Consider the following 15,208-nt stretch of genomic DNA (forward strand, 5'->3'; position numbering starts at 1 on the left):
TTATAATACCTATACCTAGTTAATAACTATTTGAATGTACATAATATATATTAATATTTACAATAATACGTAACGTTTTATAATTTTCCTTGTTTTAACATGATAATCATGAGGAAATAGGATACATATTTGTAAAAAAAAAACACCAGATTTAGGTATTAAAAAACTCTAAGCGTCCATTTAATTTCCAATTCCTTTAGTGAAGTTTACCTATAACCTGCCCAGAAGTGCACAAAAGGTGTTCGATGCTGTTGGAGCAACGCCGGGTTATGTGAGATCTTTATCACACTAGAATCCCCCGGTAGTCGTAGCTCGACGCTACCTAAAGGACTCTGGGATCTCCAAAGGAACGCAGTCGGAGTTCTTTGACAGCGCAGTTCTTTTAGCGAGATACAGATGAGCATGAAGCTTGCCACTCCATCTAAAGTGTAAGACGGTATGTAGCCACAAACGCCGCCGTTCTTCCCGGGATCGCTGGCCGGACGGTACGACCTCCTACGCGTGCCGGCCGCATCCTCGAAAGGTGTATTTTACTCGTCTCTTACAACGGACAAGAATTATTGAAGGAATATTTTAGTCTCAGAATTACAGGGACTTCAGAGGAGACCTGGGGAATCTCGGACCCAACCAATTTAGAAGAAGAGTTCCAACCGATTTAGAAGCAGAGTTCCTTCTAAATCTTAGGTCTCAAATAACGGTAATTAAGACATTAGCAGTCCGTATCATATCAGTAATGCTGATAAGTTACAACATGACGTATCGTACGTGAGAATCTACAGCTGAGGCTTTATCGGTAGCCATTGATTGTTTATACGGTTGCGCCGGCGCAGCCCTCGCATTCTGTATCGCTCACTACCCGCGCGCGCTCCTCTCAGTGCGAGTGACATTTGACAGTGGACATTTTGAAAATAGTGTTGTTTTGTGATTAGTGAACAAGATGAACGGTAAGTTCTTTTAATTACGCGGTCAATGTGACTATTATTTGGTGATTAGGAGGCGTTATTGGTTTAGGTTTGTTAGGGTTGTTTTTTATTTGGTTTTTTTTTCGTTCTATGAATATAGGAATGGATTAACAAATAATATCAATTTTAGATTTTAACACCAATTTTATCGAAATGACATTATTTTCAGCAGCAAGGTACCCTAGAAAATAAATAATAAACGCTTTCTACACTCACAGCCCCACACTAGGATTCCCTGTGTCGTGGGTGCCATGGACACACACACAGACAAATACATAAACACCCAGACCCAGGAACAGAAATCCAAATTCATCATTTAGATATCTGTCTGGCCGGGGATCGAACCCGGGACCCTTTGCGCGTCAGACCGGTATGGTGACCGCTCCGCCACGCGGGTCGTCAATCTAATCTCAATCTAATCTAATCTAGAAAATCGCAACATTTCTTAATTATGAAGATTTTTTTAACAATATTTACATTTTTTATGTAATTTAACGACAACATATATTAACTATAAAATAATTAATTTTCAATGAATTAATTCACAAACAGGATAATATTACCCTACAAGTGATAAAATTACCTTCATTTTTATGCAACATTACCATTACTTCTAAAATATTTTATTAAACTCACTAAGTATATTTAGTAAAACAGCGGGGGTATATAAACGCCCACCGTTTTAAAAAATGTTATTCTTGTTTATTATACTTATCATATACGCACTAATTGACTATGCATTAATTAGGATCATAATACAATTAGAAACGGTAGAACTTGATACGTTGGGTTACGATTAGCTGTTAAGATTATAATTGTCTTATTTTATTAATAATATCGCAGTTTTGATCCAGAGTATGAGTATGAACTCGAATAAATTATTTAGATATTATGGTTTTTAGAGTAAAATTCGTTGGGTATTTATGTAATTACAAGCCAACAGATTATTATAGTCTGGATCTATAAGTCAGAATGCAATTATTTATTTCGAAATGTTAGGTCCGATTTACTACTTTATAAAAAACATTCACTAAAAAGACGACAAGAAGTGTGATTATTATCATGACTTTTTGATGAGTATCTTTTTTTGAAAAATATCATGTTTTAATAGGCACCCTCTCAGAATGAGGATCTTATCCATCACTCATGGATTCGAATCCAAAACACCTGCTTGGACCCCGTAACTTGACCACTGAGATTTATCATTGGAGTGTGAAGTGGGCAAGATCTTAGAGATTTAATATTGGAGAAAAGCCAACGCAACCTAGAACATTGCAAACAAAACCGGCATTTGTGTGATGAATCAGCACTATGGCAGATTTCGTTAATGTTGCAAATCTGAACTTTACATCATGTCGAATTATATTTGCACAACACGACACACGATGGCATTTAAAACATGCCAATTTTTAAATATCGTACAACAATGTAACTCATTCAACATTTTTTTAACATTTTACGCAATCAGTAAGATTTAATTATTATCTAAATATATATAACTCAAAGTTAATTGACTAACATGTGATCGACTGTGACTAACATGTGAACTAGTGATCTATCAACGCACAGCCCAAACCACGGGACGGATCGGGCTGAAATTTGGTATGCAGGTAGATGTTATGACGTAGGCATCCGCTAAGAAAGGATTTTGATCAATTCTAACCCCAAGGGGATAAGATATGGGATGAAAATATTACTTCGTAACGCGAGCGAAGCCGCGGGCAAAAGCTCGTATTTTATAAGACCTTATATTTACCTTACCTTTTTTATATTTTTGTATATATTTATAGTTAGAATTTGTAAATATAGTTAATATGCATATTAGAAAGATAAGTAGGTATTAGGTATCTGTGCGTATACGCATATTACCCGAAGGCGATACCAATTTGGTACCAATATTTTATTCGAAAGATTAAATCTTACCTTCTTTTGCCTTTAAGATTTTAAATGTTTCATTGACTTAAAATATAATATTAAGGAACACCATATATTTTCTAGTTTCATTTAAATGTGGTAAATATTTATCGTTATCGGCTTTTACGCAGATTGTTTAATTGGCATACTATGGTATGATAGTATTGGTATACGTTTTTAGTTCAATCTTAAATGGTCCTAGTAATAACGTACAAAGCTGCTCATCATGCGTGGTGTTACGTCGGTTTAAAACAGTAGTGTTAAATGCCGCTGCGTTGTTTGAAGTGCGGGACACGAGGCATTCTGTCTTAGGTTTCAGGTAGACATATCGAGCTCAAATTCGATCACAATTTACTTGCAGTTGATCATTGATATAAGCGACATTGATTTACAATAAAGGGGAACTACTCGTATGGTACTTAGTTAATTTCCAAAAAAAAAGAATTTGCTAACAAATGTCACTGCATCAACATCCGTTACCTATTAATAAATCAATCTATGGAATTTGTGGGAGGCAAAAAATGGATATATAGATAAACAAAAACTTAACATTGCAGCAGCAGTGGTAGTTAAGAAATACGGCCTCTTGATCGAGGGGTCCAAGGTTCAGATCCCAGGCAGGCATCCCTCATTTTTCAAAAGTTATGCATGTATTAAAAATTATCACTTGCTTAAGATGTGACGGAAAACATCGGTAGTAAACCTGCATAACTGAGAAATTTTAAAGGTTTTCAAAGGTGTATAAAGTCTACCAATACGCACTTGCCTAGCGCAGTGGACTATGGCCTAGTTTCTCATTCTGAGAGGAGACCCGTGCCCAGCAGTGGGATAGTAATGGTGATGATGATGATGAAATTAACACTACGTAAATTACTTCGCATGAATGATAACATTTTCTAGTACAATAAGAATACTACTAACATAATAAAAACAAACACGTTTTTTCTACGTCGTGTTATAATAGCTTAATTGTATCATGCAACACTAGATAATGTACCACAACACGATATCTTTAGACCTCCCAGCATTATAGGGTTAAATAGTATGTAAATGTATTTAAAGTGCCTAATCTTCTTTATGAAAAGGAGTATGGAATCTACTATATTAAATTAATTCATTTATTACGTAATGTCTCATGTAAAATGGTTTTATCTCGAAGAATTATAAAGTTAAAAAATATTACCCTCGCTTAAATGTTTGTAAATACGTCAGTTCCTTTATAAGGTTTAATAGAATTTGATTTAATGTTTTCGAACACTCAGACACACTAACGTCAGACAGAGAATTTTGGGACAGAATTTTTATATTTTCTTATAATTCAAAATTTTAATTTCAAATAAGGATTTTTACGTGTACTAAAGTTATTATATTTATATATAGATTCATTGCCAAATGTTTTATGTATATTGAATCCGTAGTTTTTATAAGTTGTGGAAAGGTCTAAAACCTTTGCCCGGCAGTGGGAGTAGAAAAAGATTTTGGATTGGATGAATCTTTTATAAAAATCAGTTTTTTATTAAAATAACTTCACTTAAAAACTTATCTCATAGGATCACTTTACAATATTTTCCACATGCGTCATAATTCAATTAATTGCTTCCGATTACCACGCCTGTGTCCATTTCTAAGGCAGTTGATTGGTTATGTAATTAGTTATCATCTATAATTATCTGGGATGCTTCTAGACCTCGAAGGTAACTTCGATTCTTTGCTAAATGATCTGTTTATATGGTTTACATTCTGGACTTTGCTAGATTTACTAAGTAGTGAGTATGATTTTTGTCGAAATTATTTATATTTATTTCGATCTTAGTTTTGGTATTTCTCATGCGTTTATCCTATCCATAAGACCTTGTTTATACTAGTATCTGCTGATATTGAATTTCTAAAACGAACCGTAGCAGAAGAAAATCTTATTTTTTCTACAAGTTATTTTGACAGACACTGCCCGTGTCCGTACAGTCGCGTTACGGTATATACGAGTACTATTACAGTCACATCGCACTAACTCATGTAATGATCACAAAATTTGATAATTTACGTCTTTTTTAATCAATATCTTTCTTTATATTTCTGGAATATTGCCTTGCTTTGAGTTATAAAATGTCATCTGATTTTTGCAATACGTTTTGTAAAGGAAGTTTGATAAATAAGTGGATAAAGATGTATCGTTGTAAATGTTGACGATTATAGAAGAACATATTTTATTTTTGGAATCCCTTCTGAGCGTTTTAACAATACGTTAATACACATTGTATATGAAAATCCTATTTTGACCGCCACAACACGCGTCTGACAAGCTCTGTCTGTAGATGTAAATTAACCCGATTACCAACATGTAATTATGATTCGTGTGTTTCATTGTGTTAGTGTATCAACAGCACCCATAATTCTAGACATTAACAAGCGAAAAGGTTAAATAACCAATCTGTTAAATAACAAATTTTCCTTTCGGGCTTTACTTCGAAATATTGGATTTCTATTCTTAATAATGCAAAAAGCTTCTTTACAGCCGACGATGCTTACGACTTTCTCAGGTCCAAATGTCGAAATAATGGTGACTACTTTTCATTGCTTTTTTATCGCTAAGTATAAATATATATTTTCACTTTTCCACGTAAATATAACACATTACACGTGTTATTTTATGATCAACAAATAACCGGACATACAATATTGACGTAACATATAATATGTATTTTGTTGTTTGCCTTCTAAATATATATCTAGCAAATAAAGACGTAGATTCTGAAGTCATAAAGACTGGTGACTGGTAGCTATGGGTTCGCCATTTTTAAGTGTCATCAATACTATAAATAAGTTGGCAGTTAACTTGGCTTCTAATATCAAAGATATGTGAAGTCTACGATATTCCATTCGCACTTTGCCAGCGCGGTGGACTATGGCTTAATCTTCTGATTCTGAGAGGAGACCCGTGTCCAGCAGTGGTACAGTAATGAGTTGATGATGATGAATTTGCTTTGCAGTTCATCTACTGGTTACTGCCGCGAATAGACATAAAATCAACCTTAAATAGGATTTGAGTTCCATCTGTGGTTTGTCTCTTAAGTTTCTTTTTTATAGTAATAATATTGTCCACCTCATGGTAAGTGGCTACTGGCACCCAATATAGTATTGTCCAACTCATGCTTAATGGCTATTGCCACGAACATCTGTAATCAACACCGGATAAGATTCGGACGCGTTACTACTACAAAGGGTTTAAAGTAGGTTGGAACGTCTCGGAAAAGTATGTCTCCCTTACCACGCTCTTCAAAGCAGAACACAGTACTACACTTCTGTTACTAGACAATTACAAAATAATCCTTACAGTCTTTAAAATCAGAAAATCTCGTAATAATTTCTGATAAATAAATTGCCGGTAACACTTTATGAAATGTTTACATCAAAATTAAATCATATCCGATCAGTGATATCCCTTTGGAAGTAGATACACATGTAAGCATCAATTACAAAGAGTTGTAGTAACATAAAATAAATTTATTGTTATGTGTATGTACATAATATACGATTTTGTAACATAAAATAAATTTATTACAAACACATAATATACGATTTTATAACAATTGTAAACAAACTGTGACGAGACAAAGCTTTATTCATTTTATATGGTAATGAGGCATACGAGATACTTGCACGCACTGTATACTATGTTGTCTAAGTACTTGTAAGCAGATGGCAGACGGCAGATGTCAGGCAATATGAAATGCCTTAGATGATACATCAGATAAATGTGAAAAATTATCGAATATGAATGAATGAATAAAAGAAGGAGAGATACAAACAAAGCAAATTACAATAGTTACTTTATGAATTTTCTTAACTTTCTTCTTATATCCTTCGACCAGAGATATTGTTGTGTTTCCTCCCTTAATGTGCACTCAATATAAAAAAAAATGTATACAAGCTTAGGTGTTCTGTAAGCGATGAATCTATAGTGACAAGTTATACCTCATTTCCCCCCGTTTTATATTTTATATTTTTTTTCCTACCAAAGAACAAACTTCGATAATTTTAAGTAGTCAGAAAATATCCAATGTAGATATTTGGCAATATACATTGTATATATAGAATATTAATGCCGGGCTTTAGATTATCGCAAACAATTCGCCAAATAACTTGCCGACAATAACGACATCTTAATTTCAATTAGCTCAGATTAATCAGATTACTTTGAATCAAAATTCGATTTCTATTGGTATATTACATAATCTTACTACTGTCTGCTAATTGCCCTAAAGCTTTATTAGATAAAACATTAAACAAGTAAAAATATAATCTTTGAAGTCCATTTCAAGGACTAATTTTAAGCGCACCGAGGAGAATGGGGCAACGGAAAATTACAACGGAATTATTATAATACAATAGCCATAACGAACTCATATAAATTCTACATTTAATCTAACGAAAATCTTTTTCAAATATTCAAAATCTTGTTACTTAAATAAAATGAAAAAAAAAAAAAAAAAAAAACAATAGCATTCACAAAAAAAATCAGTACGTGTGGAAAAGTACGCAGATACATCTACGTAGTTTTTGTGAAATAAATTTATTTTATTTATATTTCATGTGATATAAAACGTAAAATTACACGTGCGTAAAATGAAAAAAAAAATGAAATAAAGATACCTTATCATCGAATTTTATCAACCGGTAACAATAAAAAAAATATTACTTCATAAATAAGAGCAAAGTGTAATAAAGTTAGTTAATATAATATATATAATAAAGTATACAGCTGAATACTGCCCACATAGTTCTAATAACAGGTATTAATAATACTGAAGTAACACACAAGCATGCAGTCCACCTAATGGTAAGTTACTGCCGCCGCCCGTGGGAATTTGTGATTAAACCCACATAAGATTGCTACCTGAATTTAGCATAGGATACGTTGCTACTCTTAAGGATTAAGTTAGAACTCCTCGATAAATGTGTTTGTTGATTTTGATTTTAAAGTATGTCTCCATTCAGAAAAATTCTAAGTCTATGACCTTACCCTTCAAAGTGGAACACAGCAGTGCTTAGCAGTGCTGAAATCATGAATAGATGTGGCGGTATGCCTCGGAGTTGAACCACATGAGGTTGTAAGGTATAACCTATACTTACGTGTTACTTTAAAAATATTCAAACGTTTTACAAGATAAGGGTTACACAACTGTCAACGACAAATCATTAATTATCACGTTATAATCAAAACGGACCATAACATGTGTGGCAACGTCCGCAAGGTTGTGTTGCCAACGTAAATTCTTCGTATCGACCTTCGAGTGCGTTTCAATGCGTATTACATCGTAATTTTGGGACTAATTACGATTTGAAACAACTTTTCGAAGTTCGATTGCGACGGCATCGCACATTTCAGTTGTATGTTTTCTTATTATCGTCATCAACCTATTACTGCCCCACTGCTGGGCACGGGTCTTCTCTAAGGATGAGAAGGATTAGTACATAGTCCACCGCGCTTGCAAATTGGTAGACTTCACATACCTTTAAAAAATATTTTTTTTTTAAGATTTCTCAGGTATGCAGGTTTCATCACAAAGTTTTCTTTCGCCGTTTAAGCAAGTGATAATTAATTTGTAATACACACATAACTTCGAAAAATCAGAGGTGTGTGCCTGGGATTTGAACCTCAGATCTTACGATCAAGAGGCCCATTAACCACTAGGCTGTCACTGCTTTCTGTCTGTAGGTACGAGTAGTAGTACTATCTAGAGGGTACATAATTCCAAATATTTGTTGGGCTGACATCGCAGTTCTCTTTTCAGCGTGGAGCGGTAAACGTTCAGCGATATTGTTTGTGGCGATAAGTTGAGAAGACAAGTTATTAATAACGTTGGATATATTTGAAATTAATAGGTAAATAATAAAAATAAATCTAAGTTGACTCCAATTTACGCTTGTCAAAAAGTTCTCAAAAATCATAGTTTAAAATTATTCTCACACTAATTCTTAGTAGAAACACATTAATCAACGTAAAGTAGTAATTATATACTATAATCATTTAATTAAAATACAAGTTTTTGTAGTTCGACTGCAGTGGCGGATCAACGCAGATAGGTTGAATTTTTTTGTCTCAATAAAAACTTGTTGCATTCAAACTTAATTTCAAAAATAGAAACAGAATTGGGATGACCATCTTATCCTTACTTCCTTTCTTAATATTATAAAACCGAAAGTAACTCTGTCTGTCTATCTGTCTCTTCGTCACGCCTAAAGCACTGAACCGATTTTAATGAAATGTTGTACTAAGATAGTCTGAGACCCGAGAAAGGATAAAGGATAGTTTTTATCCCGGAAATCCACGGGAACTAGGGATGGCGATCTAAGATCGATTAATCGGAGAATCGATCTTTTGGACAAATAAGCCGATTATTTTAACCGATTTGAATCGTAAACTATGCATTTGATCAAGTGATTATCTTTAGCAAAGTTGTTGTCCATGAGCCTACGAAGGTTTCACAGTTGGTACGACCAATTTTCGCCAGATGGCGCCACTTTCATTCCAATGAAGGTACGAATTTTCAGGTTTATGTATGTAAGTATGTCATATTATTGCCTTTTAAACGCGGTCGAAGCCGCGGGCAAAAACTAGTATTCATTATAAATAATCGATCTTTCAAATTTTACATATCCAAGAGCAAAATTTGACAATGTCTAGTATAAAGAAATTATCAAATGTTGATCTGTGGACGGTACAACATTGGATAGATTGATTTTGAATAACGGGCGATAGTCGTTGGGAGTGGAAACATAAATGTATGTATGTATCAAATAAATATATGTATGTGTAATGACTTTAGGTAGAACTCGTTTACATTATTCATTTTATGTAATGAAAAAAATCATAGGTGCTAACTCTGCTAACAAACCCAAAAATAATTTAATGATATAATTAAATAAAAAGTACTTTAGTTTTTCCTTTTGTATAATTATGTCCTAATTATCTTTCGTATAATTATCGTATAGTTATTGTTTTACTTATATATGTAGCTTAAAAGTAATCGAATTTTTTATGGCATTATTCGTAATAAATCCGTGCATGAAATTATATGTGTAAAACATAGTAACAAAAACTTATCTAGTTTCTGATTTACCCTGTATAAACGAATCAAATACGTATTTGGATATAACAGTGTGCTGTGAATACACTATAAGGATCCTTTTTTTTTAGTATTTATGATGTCTGTATGTGTAATGACCAGAGAATTATGCAAATTATCACCTTGTTGCAAATCATGCCAAGTTTACCCAGACCGGAATTGTTTTTCAAGCGAATTTTATGTGGGAAATTTTAAATTGAAATTCGATACTTTTATTATTTTTTATAATTTGACGATTAAATTTACAGCTTGGTTTAATTTTTTACTATCTATTATAAAATAGCTAAGAAAAAGCAAAACATTTAAGAAATGGGTCCAAACGAATACCCCTGAAAGACTCCAAAGGATCTGGATTAATATTAGGTCAGAAGTGTTAGCTATATTTACTCCTCAAAAGCAAACGCAGAAACTCTGAAACTTGTGTATCCTTTTGAACTAATATTGATATACAAATGACGCAAGTTTATCATAGTTCAGAAAATGTTGCCTACCAACCTTCATTTATTATTGACGTATTTGGTACGATAAATGATTTCACGGATCCCGGTTTTTGTTTGCGAATTGTGTCAGTGTGGTGGTAAAGTAAATGTTTGATTTAGTAATTATAGTATCAAGTACAGATTATATGTATAAAAGAAATTATAGTGTCTGTCTGTGACTTCAAAATGACTTCAATGTTTTGACCTTATTACGTAGATGTTATAACGGATTTTAATATTGTTTTTGTATTTTGGTTTCATATTTTTTGAATTCGTCTTAAATATGATCTAAAACGGTATTGGTGGCACATCCGTGTGAAGTAATTTAGGGGTTTATGTTTTACTCCAGGATTTTAAGTAAAACAGGAAATTTAATCAATTAGTTACGTTAACACAAGTTATGTCTTTGGACGTGAACACCCATTTATTGAATTTTAGATACAGATTAATCTATAGTTAATTATAATTTAAGTTTATATTAGAAAATGAAATAATATAGTTGTCTCAAGAGTCGTCTGCACTTCATGACGATAATTAAGAGGATTTTGACATTCACGCATAAATTTTACATGAATATTCTAATACGTCGAATCAATCTAACATTATTATAAGTCAACATGATTTCCCATGTGATTTACCGATTCCAATTTGAAGATTTAAGTTTAACTAATTTACATTCTCATTTGTATTTGTATTTATTAGTGATGTGCAAATATTACTCGTATAATGAGAGATCATCCAATACTCAATATTGTTCACTTTGCGTCTAATATTTCTGGTGGATCTAAATTATAAAAAATACATACAGCAAAACGTAATATGAGGAATATTTTCGTTCCGTTAAAACAAAATCTAGCCTAAAAAATCTCAAAATACATCAATTTTACAGGAATAGCATAACTGTCAAAGTCGTTATCAAGATGGAATACCCCGAATTATTCTTAAAATAAATTACGGATATCGCAAATTCATTGTGTTTTTATTAGAGAAACCCTAGTGCCTTAAGATTATTAGGGCAGGTAATAAAAATAAAAAATCCGTCTGTTTAAAAATGAATTAAATGAAAAGTAAATACTGTTTTGCCTTATAATCAATTTAGATGAATCTATTGACACTTCTTTTCGGTATTATGACCGTTTAAGCCGTTTGGGTTGCGGGACATGCCACAGAGTATATAGTCGTACATACTCATACATCTGCTCGAAAACATTATCTTCCCCAGTCAGGTTCTTTTTTTTGTAATATGGTAGTAGCAGACGAGCATGCAGTCCACCTGATAGTAAGTGGCTACTGCCGCCCATGGACATCTGTAATCAACCCCAGATAGGATTAGATATTCCTACCTGGGGTCAGCCACAGATGCGCCGCGACCCCTGAGGACTAAGCTGGAACGCCTCGGAAAAGTCTGTCTCCCTTACCACACCCTTCAAAACGGAACATCACTGCTGTTATTAGGTAGAAATAGGTAAAAGGAAAAGTTGTTAGATTATAAAAGTGTGACAAGAAAGAGATACTAAAGTAAATATAAATATAGATATATAATTAGTTTTTTTTTAAAATAAAAGCATGCCAAAGCTTTGCTCTCAGAAAAACTACTAATCAGTTTTCCTCCATCATGCAAGAATTACTAACCTCTTGGTGAATTGTGTCGTTTTAATATGACATAAGTTCCCTTTTCTTCTAACCCTTAACAAAGTATGACTTCAATCAATTACTTGTATTCATAGCCCGTGGTTCTACGCTATGCAAGCTGATTTGAAATACAGGAAGAATGAAACAATAACAATAAGAAGGCATAAAGATATTAATTAAGCAACATAAACTGGTTTCATGACATTTAAACACATATCGGAAAATTAACCCGTTAAAGCTTAAAAACAAGTCAAAAATAAACTGTTGTGTAGGAAATGATTGTATGCGAGCCATCAACAGAAGCCTGCTTTGATTTTTACGACTAGTTTTACCTTCTCGAAGTAACATTTTTAAGCAACGTCTGGTTAAATAGTTAATATTTTTCCGGTGACGTCACATTTTGTAGCCACTTACTCGTCAGCTACTTCTATATTATAAAAAAAATAGTTTAAATCCGTGACCAGGGAACTATTTTGCACGGAGAAATCTGTCCATCCTTAATTTTGGTGAAATTATAGCAAAAAATATAACCGTAAGCTACTAAGTTTGCTGTCTATATGGTCACTAAGAATTGCTAGTAAGTTTATTTATGCTATGACGTAGACATATCACACAAGATTACTAATGTATGGAGCGATGAGACCAGAACAAATATTCGCATAATCTCCCGCGAGTTAGAACTCCGGTTTGTAGTTTTTTCGCGGGTTCTGTATGTAAGAAACAATAATTTGCTAATACATTATATTTTCCCCTTCGTACTATTGTAACTTAAGTTTCGTAGTTATAGTGTATTAAATAACCTAACATTATGTGTCATTGCTTTTACTATACAAGGAAATATTAATAGTAATGAATAATACCCTCTAATTAATTCTTTAGAAGACATGTCAAACGACACAAATTTATAATAAAATACAAAGTGACAAGCCAATAAAAATATTCAAATTTAAACACAATTTGGCCATGGTTTTCTTCGTGGTTAAAACCATTTTATAACTATCTCAGGAGACTTCGACGAAGCTCGGACTGTTTTTAAAATGAATATTACAAATTAAATATTAACCTCTTGCCCCCTTCTACTCGTAATACGCTACAGCTGAGCACGGGACTTTCCTGTGGTAACTCTGGAGGGTCCACCATCTTTATTTTTAGTAAATATTCAGTTAGCACATACCGTCGTGTATTAGTGTTCTTCAACTTAATATAACCTCCAATTTAATATAGGAATAAACCTTATTGAATAAATGAATATTAATTGAATTGTTAATTTATCAAAATTGCTAATTGCAGTGTAAATAAAATATTAAGTTTTATAATACGGAAATATATTATTATCGATTTATTACATACGAATGTTAAATGTTTTATTTGATTATTTATTTACTAAATCCACAGCTTAATTTATTTATAATACTTAATATATATCATAGTAATAGCCATAAATATTTTGATAACTTTGTAAATAACCATGTATACTATAAATATGTATATCATACTTATAAATAAAACATGTCTTCAATTTTTCTGTCTGTGTTAAAGTGATTTATTTTTAAATTCAAGACCTTGTAATTTACAAAAATAATTTACAATAAACATTTTGTTTACTTTGTTTGACCGCAATAAATTAAAACCCTGTTGTACATTACCAGCATATTAAAGACTTTTTTGTTGGAGTCACTTCCCCAAATACTTTTAATTATTTTATTTGAACTCGTAAGATAAGGATCAATTATATTATATTGTACATTAAAGTATTTCAAATGAGATTGTTGCACTTAATACGTATCAGTTAATTTACTTAATTTTTATAGTGTTTTACATTTTTCGTAAATGCTTCACGTAGTTTACATTTATTTCATATCTTACACGACTTTAATGACTTACAAAAGGTTAAAGTCAAAAACCGATTAAAATTATATTTATAATTTGAGTGGATGTGGATTTTTAACTAAAGATTTACCATTCACATGAACTCTTCGCCAAGTACTTGCTCCTCTTCCTTTTTGTTGCTCGGGTGGAGATATTTACCTCCCATGATGCTCCCGGAGCACTGTGGACATTTGTTTTGTTGCTCGGGTGGAGATATTTACCTCCCATGATGCTCCCGAAGCACTGTGGACATTTGTTTTGTTGCTCGGGTGGAGATATTTGTCTCCCATGATGCTCCCGGAGCACTGTGGACATTTGTTTTGTTGCTCGGGTGGAGATATTTACCTCCCATGATGCTCCCGGAGCACTGTGGACATTTGTTTTGTTGCTCGGGTGGAGATATTTACCTCCCATGATGCTCCCGGAGCACTGTGGACATTTGTTTTGTTGCTCGGGTGGAGATATTTATCTCCCATGATGCTCCCGGAGCACTGTGGACATTTGTTTTGTTGCTCGGGTGGAGATATTTACCTCCCATGATGCTCCCGGAGCACTGTGGACATTTGTTTTGTTGCTTGGGTGGAGATATTTACCTCCCATGATGCTCCCGGAGCACTGTGGACATTTGTTTTGTTGCTCGGGTGGAGATATTTTCCTCCCATGATGCTCCCGGAGCACTATGATATGGAGTTCTAGAAGAAAAGCCCATAAATACTCTTATTCAAAGCTGGTTATGTATTGACAAGTCCTCCGAAGTGGCAAAAGTGCATAAGCTACTGTAACTACTTTCAATGGGTTGTGCGGCCATGGGCTAAGGAAGTCTTATCGATAGGTTTAATGAGAATAAAGCATAATATTCACTTGCCGTAAAGTCCAATATAATTTGGTGATAGTGGTTTGCCTTTTAATCTTTAATGTTTTACTGGTATTTGGATAATATTTCCGTATAAAAAATTATAATCACTTGCTTGCAATGGTAACTAGAAATTATATAAGGAAACCAGGAATGTTCCTGAGAGTTCTGTACATAATATATGAAACTTACTAATACACAATTCGCAAACAAAGTGGATTATGTCCTAACCCTTCTCAGACTGAAAGAAGACCCATTTCGAACAGTGCAGTAGGGAGTAATCATCGATTAAAATAGTTGACCGTTGCGTACTGGTTTTTAAATGTAGCGTCAAAATCATTCCTGAAATTTTCAAGGTTTAATTTTTTTATC

At 33.2% G+C, this 15,208-nt stretch overlaps 1 protein-coding gene across 1 annotated transcript in view; it reads left to right on the plus strand.

Annotated features, from left to right (window-relative positions):
• The first annotated feature begins 787 nt into the window (after positions 1–787).
• Positions 788–15,208, plus strand: part of LOC140750624 (very long chain fatty acid elongase 7) — a 69,837-nt gene continuing 55,416 nt past the window's right edge. Inside the window, exon 1 of the mRNA XM_073084289.1 lies at positions 788–944. Coding sequence (XP_072940390.1) covers positions 938–944 — 7 coding nt within the window. The 5' untranslated portion in view covers positions 788–937. The remainder of the gene's footprint in view (positions 945–15,208) is intronic.

Source organism: Epargyreus clarus, unplaced genomic scaffold, assembly GCF_041222505.1.
Source record: "Epargyreus clarus isolate Ecla_fem2 unplaced genomic scaffold, WU_Ecla_fem_2.2 ptg000021l, whole genome shotgun sequence".
Lineage (NCBI taxonomy): Eukaryota > Metazoa > Arthropoda > Insecta > Lepidoptera > Hesperiidae > Epargyreus > Epargyreus clarus.